This window comes from Peromyscus maniculatus, chromosome 23 (assembly GCF_049852395.1).
Source record: "Peromyscus maniculatus bairdii isolate BWxNUB_F1_BW_parent chromosome 23, HU_Pman_BW_mat_3.1, whole genome shotgun sequence".
Lineage (NCBI taxonomy): Eukaryota > Metazoa > Chordata > Mammalia > Rodentia > Cricetidae > Peromyscus > Peromyscus maniculatus.
The window spans coordinates 49646621-49664653 of NC_134874.1; the positions used below are offsets into that span (position 1 = coordinate 49646621).

An 18033-nucleotide genomic window follows, 5' to 3' on the forward strand; every position below is an offset into this window, starting at 1 on the left:
CAGCTAGCACGGCCACTTTACAGAATCTTTGCTTGATGGCAGTATTCTCAAAATCCAAAATAGCATGGAAGTATCAAAATAGCAAAAACCTGAGCTACTTTAGAGCAAGATGTGCCCATTTACATTGAACTGATGGAAGACTAGACCCCAGTCAGCCAGGTCTCAATTTTTCTTTGCTTTTCTGTGCCAGAACTAACAAGTGTCTTTCTACATCATTTATAAAGAAGAGGTTTGAAGTTCTTTCTCTTAGAGCAACTTGCTTGCTGACATGTCTGGGCACTGTCAGTGGTTAGTCATTGTCAAGTACAGCCAGAATTGTAGTTCACCCACCTACAAGCCTGCCTCTAACTTTGTTGCTGTCTCAGAGTTGGAGATGTCACTCATTTGGTTGGCTGCTTGCCTAGTATGCACGAATCACACCTTTAATCAGTAACACTTGGGAGGTGGAGGCAGGAGGATGGGAAGTTCAAGGTCATTTTCAACTACATATTGAGTTGGAGGCCAGCTTACCTGAGTCTCTCAAAACACAAAAAATAAGACTAGCCATTGAACTGGTTCTTGGGCAATCCGTGCTCAGACGGATCCTCCCCTGAAGGTTTTGCCCTTTCTTAGGTTTTTTTTGTTTGTTTGTTTGTTTTTTAATGAATGTCTATGTGTACGAGTCTTTTGCTTACTGTGCTACAAAAAACAACCAACCAACCCATCATTGAGATGTCTCTTGGGCTATCCCAACTCTGTACGGAATCTTTGCCGTTTTGTAGAATCCTTAATTTTATGTATATAGGTAGGTGTTTTGCTGGCATATGTCTACCTGCCACATGTCTGCCTGGTGCCCTTGGAGCCCCAGGAACTGGGGTTACAGGTGGTTGTGAGCCACCAAGTGGGTGCTGAGAATTGAACCCAAACCCTCTGCCCTTTCGTAGTCGTACCCGACCCCAGATGGTCTCACAAAAGTGCCTTCTTCCCTGAGTCTCTACCAGAGGCTTACCTATCCTAACTCGGCCCCCTCGCAGGCTGGATCACAGAGCTCGTGGGCAGGAGCACGTCCCTATTCAGGCCCCACCTATCTCAGAAGACCAATCAACAGCTTCTTCCTTCTATATCCCCACCCCTCTCCACGCCCGATTTTCCCAGGCTGGTGCTTCTTTAGGCCGTCGCAGCTGATGACGCTATCGAGGCGCGACGCAGGAAGGTCACACGGGCTCTTCCAACATGGCGGCGGCAGCTCTGCGGGGCGGCTGGTGCCGCTGTCCGCGGGTGAGCAGACGCGTGGGGCTATAGGGCAGAATTAGGGGTTTAGACACTCAGCTCTCGAGACCTCCTTCTCTTCAGTCCCTGATCTCTCGTGGCTTTCCCTGCGGGTTCCACGGCTGGGTTGGGCTTGGGTCATTGGGTCAGCCGATGCTTGGGCAGGGAGCAGGGAACGAGGCCTGAGGGCGGGAACCGATTCCCCACCCCTTCCCCGGCCACAAGCGGCAATGCGCTGACCTGCCCGGGAACTTGTCACCTCTCACTCTTCGGTGGAGCTGATCCCACGTGCACGAGGAGTCCCTGGTGGTTGGGGAGGTGGTTCCCCGTGAAGAAAACATAGCCAGATGAAAGTTGTTTTCTTTAAAGTGACGGTCACAGTTCGCGTTTGAATGTCCAATTCTCTGCGGAGAGTGTTTCCAAACGCTCAGTGTGGAAGTGCGGGAGATATTTCATGCCCTGGATAAGACTCTTGGCTTAGGTCAATGGCCTTTCATACACACTCACAATTTAGTTTTTTATACTGTTGGTGCTTGACTCTGTTTCAGTAGGGTAAGGAATCTGAAACTCAGAAACGTTAAGCAACCTGCTCATAGCCCCATAGCTAGTCTAAAGCCCAGATCAGTATGATTCTATCGCTGACTGTTAAGAGGAAGGAAAATGTAAAACAAGTTATTTACACTCCCAAGAGCTCTGCCTTCAGTAACTATAGGCAAACTGGCACTTGTACACGTTTGGACCTTGAGAGCTTATTTGGAGGATCTACCTGGAGAGCACAGCAACGCGTATATGCTTGAGCAAAGAAAGGTCATCTGCTTTGACTAAGTGTGCAGCTTCAGGAAGAACACACATGGAGCTGTAAGTGAGGAAGGGAGAGAAAAAAAAGAGACTAGCTAGCTACATCATATGAATGAACCCTGACAGATAGTGGGGGTGACAAATGATGGAGCCTGATCTCCTCCACTTCTGCACCTGTATAAGTTTGAGGTGTTACTAGTGATTACACAACTAGGAAGAAATGGAGAAGAGGAATACATAAAATGAAAAGTGGTTCTGGTAGGTCATTTAGTTTCAGTGCACCCATGCTGGACTCAGCTGCACACAGCTACAAGTTCATCATTTGATAGAAGAAAGGGACTTTCTCATGATGTTACCTCGTTCTTTGCCCAGGTGGACTCTGCATTTAGAACCTTTGACCAGGACATTATAAGTTTATTCCATGGTTTTCCCTGGACCAAGAATTTATTGGTTTGTCTCTGAAAGTTCATGTCTGTAAGTTTTTGGAGATCAGCAAAAGTGAAGTGAACTTAACTAAAGATTGGGTTGTACGCTACATTTATACTGCTCTCGTTGTTTCCTGCTACCTATCTATCTATGTTCTCCCAAGTTTCAGAGGTGGGAATAGGTCCTGGAGATGCAGATGCAACATATTCTCTTTCTGCCTAATTCCAATGGTTTCTCAGATTTTACAATGGTTGCATATTAGCTAACAGCAGGCATGAAGTCAAGGTCAGCAAATGACTCACAGATGACCTTCAGAGTCACCCATTTTTCTGAATGAATCTTTCTCTTTTCTTAACCAATTAGAGGTGCCTAGGCAGCGGAGTACAATTTCTGTCCAGCAACAATCTACCCCATGGTTCAAGCTACCAGATAAGCCGGCCACGAGGAGAGCTAACACTGGTGAGTGACCCAGGATGCCAACAAGCAGACTCAACAGAGGTCTGGAACAAGAAAATCATGCCAACACAGTCACTTCAGGAAGAGTTCTGTGTTCTGGGCCTTCAGAGGTACAAAGAGCAGTAGACCTTGTTTCTAGATGTCCTCAGATATGCTTGGTCAGCCTCCTATTTTATTTTCCCAGCACTCTTACTTCATAGAGTAATACATCCAGTTAGCTCTGATGGCGGAAAAGCATCCTGTATGGACTTACCTTCTCCCTCTCTATGTGTGGGTTCCTCACCAAGCTTGGTTATTTTAAGTATTGGAAAAGAGTCACTCCATCATTCCTTGGGTCTCATTGTGTCCTGGTCACTACTTCTCTTAGTGTGTCATGACTGAGTGAGGCAGGCAGCCTCAAATATGCTTGCTGGCAAGAGCCTCTCCTCAGCTTCTTCCTGATCCTGTCCTGCAGCTATTCTAGGTGTGGGACAGGTCCCAGTAACTCCTTCCCACTACTGCTCTCCCTTAGGGTTGACAAGAGCCAGGGAGGCAGTCGGCCTTCGATCAACCACACATGGCCACTCCCGCTGACATTCTCTTCACTGTTCCTTAAACTGTTTCGTTTTAAAGATAGGAGTCATGTCGCTCAGGCTATCTTCTGTGTAACTGAGAATCACCTTGAACTCCCTGATCCTCTTGCTTCCCTCTCCTAAGTGCTGCAATTACAGGTCTGCACCACAGTGGCCTTGTTTTGTTTTCTTACTTTTGACAGACTTGATCTTTTAGAGCAGTTTTAGCTTTACAGAAAAATGAAACGGGCTGGGAATGTGGCTCAGTTGCTAGAATGCTTTCCTGACATGAACAGAGCCCTGGGTTCTGTCCCCAGCACAGCACACACTATACATAGAGGTGCACAGTTGTCATCCCAGCACTCGGGAGGTGGAAGGACCAGGAGTTCGTGGTCATCCTTAGCTACTTAGCAAGTTAGAGGCCAATCTAGGCTACATGAGACCCTGTAAATAATAAATAGATTGGACCAGGCTTCATGGTGCATGCTTTTAATCCTAGCACTCAGGAGGCAGAGGCAGTCAGATCTCTGTAAGTTACTCCCCACCCCCACAACAAACAAGCAAAATTAACTAATAAAAATTTAACAAAAAGTACAAAGGCTTCTCCCTAGCCACTCTCTCCCCTTTCCTGCTCACAGGTCCTTGTTAGTCATGTTTCCCATTGTGGGTGACATTGTTACAACCGATGAACCAGAGTGAATATATTGTTAAAATCTGAAATCTGGTTACATCAGGTTCATTTCTATGTTATGCATTTCTGTGAGGTTATAACAAGTAGATAAGGATTTGTCTCTCATTGTAGAGAGAATACAGAACAGTTTTACTAACTAGGCATGGTGGTGTACATCTGTAATCCCTAGCCCTTGAGAGGTGGAGGCCAGAACATCAGAAGTTCAGCTACATAACAAGTTCAAGACCAGCTCCCAGACCCTATCTCAGAACAATCCCTCTGCATAAACAGTAAGAACAGGGGCTCGTGAGATGACTCAGTGGGTAAAAGTACTTGCTATACACGCCTCAGGACTTGAGTTCGGTCCCTGTAACCCACTCACAAGTTTTCCTCTGATTTCCTCCACGCAAAAGCCATGGTCTTTGTCATCAAACAGCGTCACTGCCCCAAATGATGCTCTGGGCTGCACTTGTTCGTTCTTCGATCCCTTAGACCCTCTGACAGCCATTAGCTCTGTGCTGTCTCCATAGTTTTGCCCTTTTCAGAATGTCATTCTGGTGACTCACAAGGTTTGTGGCCTCTTCATACAGCTGTGTATCAGTCGGTTAGTTGTATGTAACAATATTACCTCCAACCAGGGGATGCACTTACCGCCCAGGAAATGCAGAAGAAACTATGTTCACTGGCGCTTAGACTAATGCTTAGCAGGACTCCCTCCCTGACCAGGGAACGGCACCATCCACTGTGGGCTGAGCATCCTACCTTAATTATCAATCAAGGCACCCCCTCCCCCAACAGGCCAATCTGATCCAGACAACCTTAGTTGAGAGTCCTTTTTCTGGTTACAATGACAAGTAACTGGTAGTGTCTGATACAGTGTCAGTAGTTGCTACACTGTAATTTTAGGGACTAATTAAAGGAAAACAAATTTTTATGTGTTCAGGTTTTTTTTTTCCCCCCTGAGACAAGGTCTTACTTACTATGTAGCCTTGGGTAGCCTGGAACTGGAACTTGTGATGTAGACCAAGCTGGCCTCAAACTCAGGATCCAAGCCAGCTTTAACCTCAAAATCTTCCTACATCAGCCTCTGTTGTTGTGTTAAATTTATTTATTTATTTATTTATTTTACATTTGAAGAATAGTATGTGCCGTGGCATGTGTGTAGAGGTCAGAGAATAACTTAGAGGTCTCAGAGATAGAACTTAGGCATGAATCTTTTTTTTTTTCTTTTTTTTTTTAAGATTTATTTCTTTATTATGTATATAGAAGAGGGCGCCAGATCTCATTATAGATGGTTGTGAGCCACTACATGAATACTGGGAATTGAACTCAGGACCTCTGGAAGAGCAGTCGGTGCTCTTAACCTGTGAGCCATCTCTCCAGCCCGGCATCAGTCTTTGGAGTGCTAGGATTACAGGATGTGCAACTACACCTGGTGGCTCGGAAGCTTTGTTTGTTTTTAACTATACAATTATATAAGCCCATTTTTCGTGCAAGTGTGTAACAACTGACTTTTAGCATGTTCCTCCCCACAGTACCCTTCCTTTTCTTTTTTCTTTCTTTCTTTCTTTCTTTCTTTCTTTCTTTCTTTCTTTCTTTCTTTCTTTCTTTCTTTCTTTCTTTCTTTTTTTTTTTTTTTAAGGATTTTTTATTATGTATGCAGTGTTCTGTTTGCGTGTATGCCTGCAGGCCAGAAGAGGGCACCAGATGGTTGTGAGCCACCATGTAGTTGCTGGGAATTGAACTCAGGACCTCTGGAAGAGCAGCCAGTGCTCTTAACCACTGAGCCATCTCCCCAGCCTACCCTTCCTTTTCTTGAGCCTCCCACTAGTCCCTTCTGTTCCCCAGCTTTGATTGTACTTCCGTATCATCTGTATACATACAACTTGATGTATCTATAAAATCTCACACCGACAACTGAGCAAGTGCACATCACATGTATTTGTCTGAGTGTAACTTAAATTCACTTAATATGATTATCTCCAATTTTCCAGAAGACCACATAACTTTATTTATTTATTTATCTATTTATTTATTGTTGTTTTTTTGAGATAGGGTTTCTCTGTGTTACTCTGGGTGTCCTAAAACTTACTTTGTAGACCAGACTGGCCTTGAACTCAAGAGATCCGCCTTCCTCTGCCTCCCACTGCTGAGATTAAAGGCGTGCGCCACTACACCCAACCATGACTTTATTCTTTATGGCTCAAAACAAAACAAACCTCCATCCTCTTTGTGCATATCCCTGTTGTTGGACACCTAGTTTGGTTCCTTATCTTACATACTGTGGCTAGTGTGGTAATGGACATTGGTATATGAGTGTTTATTTTTGACTTGTTGATAACATCAATAGATATGAACCTGTGGACATGTAGGGCTTACTGTGGTGGCTCATCATGGGTATTTCTGTAACTCAAATTTTGTTTAATAAAAGAAACATCTATTCACTGCTAAATACCGCTGTTACAGAAGGGAGGAAATCGGGCACCCAGTGGTAACAGATGTTACCTTGTGTACCTTTCCAGCTTCTAAACTTTCCCTCTTTTCAATTTTACATTCTTTCTAGACCAAATCCTATTCTTCTGGGAACAGAAAAGGTTTTTTGTCAGGCTTGGTAGATAACATCAAGCAAGAATTAGCCAAAAACAAAGAGATGAAAGAAAGTATAAAAAAGTTCCGAGATGAGGCAAAGAAGTTGGAAGAGTCAGATGCCCTCCAGGAAGCCAGAAGGAAATACGTGAGTACCTCAGTCCTGTCTTGATTCCCTGGACCAGGGCGCCTGGGACGGTGGCGATGTCACAGCACTGATTCAGAGCTAATAGGACAGGAACAGGCTGCCTAGGCTTCCTGGCCTTGCAGAGCGGCACAGTGTGGCACTGTGATTAGCCAGTGCAGGAATGGTCATAGGGTTTGCCAAGCCTGTGCGTTAGCATGTAAGAGATACTGGATCATCTGTGGCACTGTAGATAGATAGCACAGCGTGGTCATAGAGTTATCACTTTGGGGAGATATCCAATGCATGCCAGATTGACTTGTGCATCTTGTGACTCATGACAGCTTGGGCTATAATGGTAATAAGAAGTGGGACGCAGTGCTGGTGTGATTTACTGTTTGCGCTGTCTCTTCTTGTGTGTGTGGTATGTGTTCATGTTGTAGGTGTGCACGTGCACATTTATACATGTGAAGGCCAGAGGGCAGTGGCAGGTGTCTTTCTTGATTGGTAGCTACCTTATCTTTTGAGATAGGGTCTTTCGCTAAGCCTGTAGCTCGTTGATTTGGCTAGGCTAGCTGGCCAACATTGAGCATTAGGGATCTACCTGTCTCCGATGCCTTCACCATCCCTCCCTCTCCAACCCTGGACTCATGAGCACACGCCTGTCTCAGCTTTTTGATTTTTACATATGTTCGGAGATGAAAGGTTTTCATGCTTGTTTAGCAGGCACTGTATGCACTGGGCCACCTCTTAGCCTGATGACTCCCTGATGTCTCTTGAACAGCCGTCAAGCGCTGGCCACTGGGCCTGGTCTTAGCATTTTTGTGCCATGCCCATGGCCTGGGTCCCTCTGCATTCTGTTCTGTTGATCCCCACCAGTCCCCAGCAAGGCCTTTTCCTTCTGTGTATTCCCAAGCTATTTATTTGGATGACACTCCTTGTGTGGCTTCAGCCTGATGGAAGGTGGCCTTGTCCCATCAGTAAAGGATGAGTTATCTGGGAACAGAGCAGTCCAGGGACCCAAGATTGAGCCATAGAAGTCAAATGGCCTCGCTGAGTAGTGGTTGGCAGGAACATCTCTTGCCAGTCAGAGAAAGACCCAGGGCTTGGGGATTCCGTGCTCTGGAGGTGGCTGCCAAGGGGGTTGAGGCTGCTGTGCAATAAGAGCCCTCGGGATGGGTGTGCATGGGGTTGGAGCCCTTCACGGAGTTTCAGCAGCCAGGAAGATGATCCTGGAGACCTTTGGTTGGATGGCCAAGTTCACTGTTGGATCCAAATAAACAGAGGCAATTCTTTGACCCTAGAAAAGCATCGAGTCAGAAACTGTGCGTACGAGTGAAGCGATAAAGAAGAAGCTTGGGGAGTTGACAGGGACAGTGAAGGAGGTAAGGCCCGAGGCTGACCTGACAACTGGGGTAACGGAGGGGCTTCAAGAGTTTGGGGCCCTGAATGCCGCTGGCACTCACAAGATGTAAGTGTTTAAGTTAGCCTGGGACGAGAATAGAAGGTAAAGTGGGGGTTTCTGTTCTTCAGGGCTGAAAATGAAGGGAGGGACACTGCAACCCAGGTGAGGGGTGGGGGTACAGGCCCCTCCTAGAACGTCAGCATTCCATACTGGCTTAGGCATCCTCTTCTCACTTTGGCTGGTTGTTTCCTTGGAATCCCTTGGCTGGGAAGTCCCATTCCATTCCTACTCCAGGGAGAATCCTGATCTGCAGGGGTGAAATGCAGTATTACTCTCGAGACTGTGTTATAGACCTGTGCGACATCCTCCCCTCTGTCTCTGTCTCAGTAGAGTCTTGACGAGGTCAGTAAGAGCGACCTTGGCCGGAAGATCAAGGAGGGGGTAGAAGAGGCTGCCAGGACAGCCAAGCAGTCAGCAGAGTCCGTGTCCAAGGGCGGGGAGAAGCTGGGCAAGACGGCAGCCTTCAAAGCCATCTCGCAGGTGAGTGAGCCTGGCCCAGGCCAGGCATGGGCAGGGACCCCCTAGGCTGGTGGCCCTCAGTGACCATGGGCCTGCTCTCCCCTGCAGGGTGTAGAGTCCGTGAAGAAAGAGATTGATGAGAGCGTGCTAGGACAGACGGGGCCCTACCGCCGGCCTGAGCGGCTCCGGAAAAGGACGGAGTTTGCTGGAGCAAAGTTGAAAGAAAACAAAGTGTTCGAGGCTAATGAGTAGGTCCCAGACAGTGGTCCTGGCCAGCTGGGGTCTGTTTCCAAGGTCCTCTGGGACGTGCCTGTCTATCCAAGTCTGTTTCTCTTCTTGGGGTTCCTGACTCTCTCCAGAGAACTGGGGAATGAGGGAGGGGCGGGGCAGGAGGAGGAAGGAATGGTGGAGTGGAAGCCTCTGGGTGTGACGCCATCCTCTGCTGCCCATCCAGTGGTCAGGGACCGTGCAGGGCCTGGGGCTCTGCAGTTGACTCTGGCTACCTGCCTTCTCCCCCAGGGAAGCGTTAGGGGTTGTGCTACACAAGGACTCCAAGTGGTACCAGCAGTGGAAGGACTTCAAAGACAACAATGTGGTGTTCAACCGTGAGTGTGGCCGGCCGGCCTGCCTGCCGGGGACTGGGCAGCACCGGGGTAGCAGATGCTGGCCAGGCACTACACAGAGCTCCACTTTACAGAAGAAGGGATGGGATCACCTAAGGCTGCACACCTCCTTAGGGCCCCCAGCCCACCTAGCTGTAGATTCTGTCACTAAGACACTAGGTGATCACCCCTCCGAGAATAGTTAGTGTGTCAGGAGCCCTGGGATTGACAGAGGTGGTGGGACTGGTCTTCACTTTTCAGTCAGGCACAAGATTTCTCCAGCAGCTGAGCAGGAGAGCCACTGGCTACATACCTTGGTCCCTTCTCCTGTGAGGACTACTAGAGGCCTGTGTTTCCATTGTAGTGGAGGCAACAGCCAGCAGGGGTGGCATCCCAGATTTTGCACAGCCCCTTTGGGGCTGTAGCTGAGTTTCTGCATTTTTGCAGGTAGGTGGATAGCTAATCCACGTGCTAAGATGAGGAAGGTTGAGGCCCACACTTGGCTTGCCTAGATCCGACCCATGTCAAGAAGGGGAGTCTTGCAGGGAGTTCCCAGGAACTGGAGTCAGGGCCTCCTCTAAGTCCTGTGCGTCCTCCGTAGGCTTCTTTGAGATGAAGATGAAGTATGATGAGAGTGACAACGTTCTCATCCGGGCGTCCCGGGCCTTAACCGACAAAGTCACCGACGTGCTGGGTGAGTGTGGCTTCAGGTCCTTCCTGTCTGCCATGGCTGCAGCCAGGGGTGGAAGGTAGGCCCTAACCCGAGGGCTCGTCTCCCTGCAGGTGGCCTTTTCTCCAAGACAGAAATGTCAGAGGTGCTCACGGAGATCCTGAGAGTGGACCCAACCTTTGACAAGGACCGCTTTCTTCGACAGTGTGAGAGTGACATCATCCCCAACATCCTAGAGGTGCGAGCCATGCTGCAGCCGTGCGGGGGCCCTGGCCCGCTGGACACTTCTCCCCGTTGGGGTGGCACCAAGTTGCTCAGGCTGTTTTCTGAGCAGATACTTGCTCCCGGGCCGCTTAGCTGACTGCTGCTGCACCCTAGGTTATGTCTCTTACCTTTCCCCACCTACAGAGGCCTGTGCCCCACCTATGGCAGGCCTCTCAAAAGTGGTCACTAGCCCTCAGTCTGTGCTCTGCCCTGGCTCCAGTGATGGTCGCTGTGGGGCAGGATAGCTCCAGGATGGGTTTCTCTCTGTCTTTGTGGTCTGACAGTCATATCTCTTGTCCTCGAAGCTCTGCACTGTGCCTTCTGATACAGTTTTCTTGGAGCCATCTGGGGACAGCCCAAGGGCCCTGGCTTTTTGGGCATCAGGGAGAAACAGACAGCCACAGCATTTGTGTTCAGACCCGGGGTGCCCTGGCCAGACCAGAGCTGAGGTCTGCAGCCACTGTCTCTGGCAGTCCTGACATTCATACTCAATTGTTCTTGCCTCTTTGGTTTGTAAGCTAGGAGGTCATGTCTTGTTCAAGTCACAATGCATTGGCTGTCTGTCTTTACCTCGGGAGCACCCAGAATATGGCAGGATCTGGGGCAGCCCTACAGGAAAGAAAGCCCACCAACCCCAGGCCTTACTCTTCCCACTCACCTCCATGTGCTTCATCCTGTCCTCTCTGCAGCTTCTCAGCTCCTTCTCACTCGGGCAGAACTGGGAGGAGGTGGGAAGGGAGCGATCGAGAGCCAGGGAGCGAGCGAGTGAGCGAGTGAGCGAGCGAGCACCAAGAACAGCAGGTGTTAGTTACCAGGCAGCCTCTCGGGGATGTGCCCCAGCTGATTGTTGCTTTCTCTCTGGTACCTCCCTCCTGCTCCCCTCTGCAGCTTGCCTCATTCCTAGCTGCCCAGAGCCTGGTCCTAGGGGAGGTGGAGTTGGAAGTCAGCTCCTCCACTGTGCAGGCTCCCCTGCTGTCCCTGCATTTCCTTGTCCTGCACCCACAAGACCAGAGCTGTGCACATTAATGCAGGGACTTGCCCCTCCACCCGGGACATCCACAGCGGCCTGCCACCTGACCCAGCCTCCCTCTCTTCCCCAGGGGTCTCCAGGAAAGGCTGCTGCCAAAGACTGTTCTCAAGCATCTGCTGCAAAAGCCCACTCACCTTCTCATGCTTGTTTTCCCTTTTCCCTATTTAGGCCATGATTTCTGGGGAGCTTGACATTCTCAAAGACTGGTGCTACGAAGCTGTGAGTACTGCTTTTATCATTTTAGTCAAATGGCAAAGCAAAAAAAAAAAAAGTCAGAAGGGCTGGGGATGCCTCAGGCCAGACATTTTCCAGCATGTATGTTGTCTTGGGTTCCATCCCCTGCACTGCAAAGATAGATAAATAAGTAGCATGGAAGTCTGCTTGGGGGGCTCTGACCTACGTCCAGCGGGAGAGAGGGCCTCATGTCTGATACACTTGGTTCCCACAGAGCCCAGCGGCCCATCCAGCTCTCCTCTCTTCTGTGTGTGGTGCACAGGTCCCCACAGGTCAGGCACGGAGTCTTCAGCTGGAAGTTAGAAATGTCAGAAATGATCCCTTCTCTGTTTGGTGCCTGATGCAAAGCCTGATCCACAGCTGCCAGTCTCCTGGCTCCCCTTTCTCTACCTGAACCTCCTGACCCCTCGTCATAAACTAATTGTAGTTGTAGTCTGTTTTTTATGTGGTTGGTACTGAGGCTTCCCGAGTGCATGAAGCAAGGTTCTACTATTGAACTATATTTTCAGCTTTGTAAATTGATGGGGGGAGTGTCATGTGGCAGATGTATCTGTATTTGGTGTGTGGGTGTGTATGCGTGTTTACGTGGTGTGTGTGCGCGTGTGTGCGGGTGCAGGCACATGCATCTGGAGGCTTAAAGGTTGATGAAGGTTGATGACAGTCGTTCACCACCTTGTGTGGAGCCGAGTCTTCCCTGAGTGCAGAGCTTGCCGTTTCAGCTGGCCTGGCCAGGCAGCTTGTCCAGGGGTTCCCTGTCTCCACCCATTGGGCTCTGGACTTAGAAAGCCTCCACCCCATCCATGTGTTATGTGGGTTCTGGGATCCAGACTCCACTCCTCAGGCTTGCACAGAAAGTGCGTTACCAGAGCCGTCTCCCCAGCACGCATAAACTAGTTTTGATTAAAGAGAATTGCAAAAATGATTTATGCCATGGATTGATGTGAGATTTCTAGTGTGGCCTGTTGTCTCTTTTCTGTCCTTGTTCAAGTGGCTATGACTAGGACCCCATGTAAGATGGCCTGGAATGTGCAGGTTGAGGGCCTCAAGTTCAGAAGGAGGATAGAAGAGGTCACTTGAATGTTTGAAGTTACCCTGGCACTCCTGAGCCCCACATGGTGCCCCTCGTGGTGAATGTGGGAGTTAACTGTGAATACTGAAGTATAATGTGTCCCAGCAGGTCCTCCCTCTAATAAGATAATGTAACACAGATCAAAACAGAAGTATGGTTAGACTTCCCGCCCGAGGACGGACACCATGTCCTGAGGATGCCCCAGCTGCTTCCCGGAGTCAGGACTCAGAATCCCAGGGTCACTGTCAGAGCAGGCTGTGGGGAGGCCAGCATCTTTCCCAGGAGCACATGCCGTCTGCTCACTCCTGGCAGCCTCCCTGTCTCCATGGAACTCCTGCTTTCGTCTGGTCTGGTCAGGCCACCTCACCTCACCCTGCTGGCTTCTGGCTGTCTCTCCAGGCAGGGTTGTGGGGTTTTTTGCTTTGTTTTGTTTCCTCCAGCTTCTTTGTGTGAAGCAATCTAGGGCCCTTTTTTTGGCTCATCCAATTCTGCACCCAGCTCACAAACAGCTTGGGAAAAGCAGAGATTTGTCAGGTTTTCTTTTGAAATACTCCCCTGCACGGTGACTAAGCCAGCGGGCATTTAGGAGAGGAGCTGCAGTCAGTCGGAGTCGTCCTCCCTCCTTGTCTCCCTCCTCCTTTGGAACCACAAAGTTGTGGCTGATCCTCTGCCCGAGAATGGCCTAGTGCCCCCAGAACACAGCTGAAATTCTAGTTGCTTCCGATGAGGTGTTTTTAAAATGTGTCTTAAAGAAGTCCATGGTTCTGCAGGGGTGTAGCTCTGTTTTATAGTGCTGGCCTAACATGCCGGAAGCCCTGGGTTTAACACTCCACACTGTATACACTGGGTGATGGAGACATATGCTTACCATCCCACATCTGAAAAGATGTTCAGAGTCATCTTTCGATACATGGAATTCAAGGCTATCTTGGGCTATATGAAACTTGTCTCTATAGCAACAGACAGCCGAAACCCACCAGGTGGGGTTGGCACTGGTGTGTGTGTGTGTGTGTGTGTGTGTGTGTGTGTATGTGTGCATGCTTGTGCCGTGATGCATTTGTAGAGGTCCTAGAACAATCTCGAGTGTTGACCCTCGTCTTCCGTTGTGTGTGGGACAGGGTCTCTTGTTCACCACTGTGTGTACACCAGGCTAGCTGTCCCAAGAGCTTCCAGAGATTTCTCCTGTCCCACCTCCTGTCTCACTGCAGGAGTGCTGGGATTACAGACGAGTGTGCCCAGCTTTACATGGGTTACGGAGATTTGAACTCACACTTGTGCAGCAAGTGCTTAAGCTACTGAGCCTCTTGCCCAGCCCAGCACTGCCGTTCCCCTGCCCCCTTTAAGTAGATGCCTACAAAGCCTTTTTTATCCTCGTTGCCTCCAAGCTCAGTGAAACTGCTCTCTAGCATGTGGCCAAATGTCCCTGAGGCTCTTGGGGCAGTGGAGAGTGGCACCTCGGATGTTCTATGAGAGAGGGCACTCAAGAAGAAAGTTCCAGAGCAGCCCACAGATTGGGACCAATCCTAGAAAAGACATCTGATTCCAGACCAGGATTCTAGGGGAGGTGAATCTGGGAGCAGCAGAGATTGGCCAAGAGTCCATCCACCTGCTTACCCTAGGAGTCCTTTGGATGATGCTGTGGAATTACCTACTACACCGATTAATACTGCTCCCACTTTGGAATATGGCTCTTTCCATAATGAGAAGCAAGTGTTCAATTCTGGCCAGCAAAGAGTGGCATCTTTCTGGGCTTGGACTTATTTGTTCTCTTGGCTTCTGCTCCTCCAACTTGTGGGGCCTGTGAACATGGCACGACCTCTGGGTGTGTTCCAGCCTCCATCGGGGACTGACCACATGGGCCCGTTGCCTCTCATTGCAGACCTACAGCCAGCTGGCCCACCCTATCCAGCAAGCCAAGGCTCTGGGCTTCCAGTTCCACTCCCGAATCCTGGACATCAGCAACGTGGACGTAAGTCACCCAAGGAAAGGGGGGTGGTCAGCGTGAAGCCCCAGCTGACATAACCAATTAAACGAGGCCAGGCCTGCTGGTTCCCACTACTCAAGGCAGGAAGCTCTTGAGTTTAAGGTCTGCTTGGGCTACAGAGTGAGTTCCAGGCTAATCTGGGTAATAATGACACTATTTCAAAAGAAAAAGTAAAAAGAGGCCTAGGATATAGCTCAGTGGTAAGAGTTCTGGCCTAGCATATGTAAGACCCTGGGGTTGAATTCCTAGTACAACAACAAACTAAAATGTATGGCCTGCCTCATGAAGCTTTTCATGTTTCTGTGGTTGGAGTACAAGTGATCCCCAGCTAAATGATGTGTCTTAAATTAGTTGGTGTTTGGTTGGTTTGCAGGGGTGGGATGAGGGCCTGGGGACTGAATCAAGGGCCTTGATTCAGTAGATTCCTATAGTAGGAAGTGCTCTGTCAATGAGCTATACTTTGGCCCTTTCTCTGTGTCTGTCTGTCTGTCTCTCTCTCTCTAGACAGGGTAGCATTCTGTAGCACTAGCTGGCCTGGAACTTACTATATAGACCAGGCTGACCTCAAACTCACACTCATTGCTTCTGCCTCCTAAGTGCTTGGATTAAAGGCCTGGGCCACCATGCTAGAGGCTTTGTTTGTTTTCTTTTGTTTTTAACTTCTTGATGGTGCAAAAGTGATTTGCATAGTAGTGAATTTGGTTGAAACCATACTTCAGATTTTACTCAAAATTCTGTCAGGTCTGAGAAGATGGCTCCATGGGTAAGAGCACTTGCTGTAAAGGCAAGAGATGTTGAGTTTAAAAAGCCAGGCTTGGCTATTCATGCTTTTAACCCCAGACATTTATGTGGGAGATTGCTGGCTGGCTAGCCTGGCTAAGATGTTCAGTGTAAGGTTCAGTAAGAGACCCCATCTCAAAAAGAAGGTGGAAAGCAGTAGAGGAAGATCCTGTTGCCCTCCTCTGGTCTTTATTAGTGTGCACGTATTAGCACACACACTACTCACATACAAATGACAAATAAAAAGGAAAATTTTGTGCAGTAAGCCAGACATGGTGGCACACACCATAATACCAGCACTCTGGAAGTTGAGGCAGGAGGATCCCAAAAGTTCAAGGACAATCTGGGTTAAATAATTAAACCGTATTTCAAAAAAAAAAAAAATCCCATATAACAGCTTTATTATAAAATAGGTTTGTTGGTTGGATGTGATAGTTCTAGCATTTGAAGGCCGAGGCAGTGGAATTCAGGGCCATTTATAACAATTTGTGAGTTCAAGACCAGCCTGGGTTACTCAAGTCATGTCAAAATCAAAATGGGCTTTGTATTAGACAATTTTGCTCATGTGAAGACCAACTTCCTTGCTAGGATGCATATTACATCTGGTATTTTAGTGAGTTTTCGTTATTTTCTGTTTGGGGGGGAATTGTAGACAGGACTTCTCTGTGCAGCTCTGGCTGTCCTGGAACTCACTCTGTAGACCAGGCTGTCCTCGAACTCACAGAGATCCACCTGCCTCTTCCTCTCCAGTGCTGGGATTAAAGGCGTGAGCCACCACCAAGCCTAGTCAGTGATATTTTCAAGTGGGTTTGTCAGGGTGCCCCTCACCCTACATCCAGGAGCACCTGTGCTGTTGGGCCCTGGTGAGCGTGGCCAAGGCCTCGGGGCCCTTGAGCCCCACTGCAGTGGCGTTCCTGCCTCTGCAGCATGGCCTAACGGGCAGCTGAGCTTCAGTCACAGACTTCTTCCCTGGTGGGAGCTGCAGGCAAAGCAGTGCCAACTTCTTGCCCTCCCTCACCCCCAGTCTGGGAACAGGGAAGTCCCACAGTGAAGGCCTGGTGTTGTCTATGAGAAGGAACCCAAAGTGGCGCAGGGGTACCGTGCTTTCATCAGGACAAGGTGTCAGGCCTCTTTCCTACAGGGTGCAGCTTCGGGGCTTTTCGTCTCCAGGGTAGAGGGAGGGGACGCTGTTCTGAGGCCCGTGCTTCTCTGTTGCCTGCAGCTGGCCATGGGCAAGATGATGGAGCAGGGCCCTGTGCTGATCGTCACCTTTCAGGCTCAGTTGGTGATGGTGATCAAGAACCCCAAAGACGAGGTGGTTGAGGGTGACCCGGTGAGTGGGGATTGAGGGAATGGAGGTTTGGGACAGCTCCTCGCACAGAAAGCCCTGTGCATCCCTGCCCAGCATAGACCCCAGCTTGGAGTCAGGAGGGTTCTGGAATTGAAGAGAAACAACTAGGAGTTGGGACCTTTGTGAAGTCAGAGGATCTGCCATCTTATCTGAGCAGTGACCGCAGCCAGCCGCCCCAGGCACCCCTCCCTGCCCCCTCCCAGAGTGTCCTTGCCTCCCTCAGAAGCCTCCCCTGTACACCCACCAAGCCTGGCCCTCACTCTGCCGGGTCTCCACAGGACAAGGTGCTACGCATGATGTACGTGTGGGCACTCTGCAGAGACCAGGAAGAGCTCAACCCTTACGCTGCCTGGCGCCTCCTGGACATCTCAGCTTCCAGCACAGAACAGATACTCTGAGGACGGCGGCGGCAGAGTCTAGGCAGCTGAGGAGCTAGACCGTCGTGGGACAGAGTCTCCCTGAGGCAGCTTGGCACAAGACTATGTATGGCCCCTGCCGCAAGTTCTTCAGGGCAGCTGTGTAACCAGCTGGACAACAAACGGGATGGAGGTGCCTCGCAGGGTTGGGATGTTCCCCAGGATGCTACAGGGGGGCTGGTAGTGTCAAGAGGCCCCTGCCCAGGAACTCCTGTGGGCGGTGGGGTGAGGCCTGGCCTGCTGTTCTAAGTAGTCCGCTGGCATTGCCTGCCAGGCCACTCACTTTAGGTCCTTATTTTTTTTTTTTTTCTTTTTAATCAATGCTCTTACTTCCTGTACATAAGCCTAAGATCTGGACATAATAAAACACCAAAGCGCAGAAGAGCCATTTGAACAGTCTGAAGTGTACGTCTCTGCTGGGAAGGCTGGGACCGAGGGCTTGTCATAGAGAGACCTTCAAGGTCAGGGGAGGATTGTAGCCAGCTAGGGTGCCGCCGCCGCCTTCTCAGTCCAGGACCCTGCCCTCTTCTGGGGAGAATAACCACCCTAGCTATCGGGGGTCTCTGTTGAATTGGGGGTTCCCTGAGACTGAGCAGCGTAAACACTAATGGCCGGTGCCTGGGGGCATCAGGATCCTAAAACAGAGATTGGGATGAGGGGTCAGCCAGGAAGAATAGATGCAGACACGGAGGTCAGGGTGAGGCTTCCGTGGTGGGGGTTAGCAACTACCCACGCCCTGGTGAGGTCCTGGGTGCTCTGGGAGTTGGAGCTGGGGCTGTCTGTGCAGGCACGAGTGGTGGGTAGGTCCAGTCTCCCGGTAGGCAGGCCGGGGCGGGGTCACAAGCCCAGG

The 18033-nt window shown here is 49.7% G+C and overlaps 1 protein-coding gene across 1 annotated transcript; it reads left to right on the top strand.

Moving 5' to 3' along the window:
* The first annotated feature begins 445 nt into the window (after positions 1-445).
* On the top strand, positions 446-17567 carry Timm44 (translocase of inner mitochondrial membrane 44). Its single transcript, XM_006970146.4, has 13 exons — positions 446-1257; positions 2836-2931; positions 6713-6883; positions 8164-8244; positions 8655-8804; positions 8892-9031; positions 9303-9388; positions 9987-10079; positions 10169-10293; positions 11518-11568; positions 14532-14621; positions 16639-16749; positions 17046-17567. Exons 1-13 carry the CDS (start codon positions 1213-1215, stop codon positions 17163-17165), a joined length of 1359 nt encoding a protein of 452 aa, XP_006970208.2. The 5' UTR covers positions 446-1212; the 3' UTR covers positions 17166-17567.
* Positions 17568-18033: the final 466 nt, after the last annotated feature.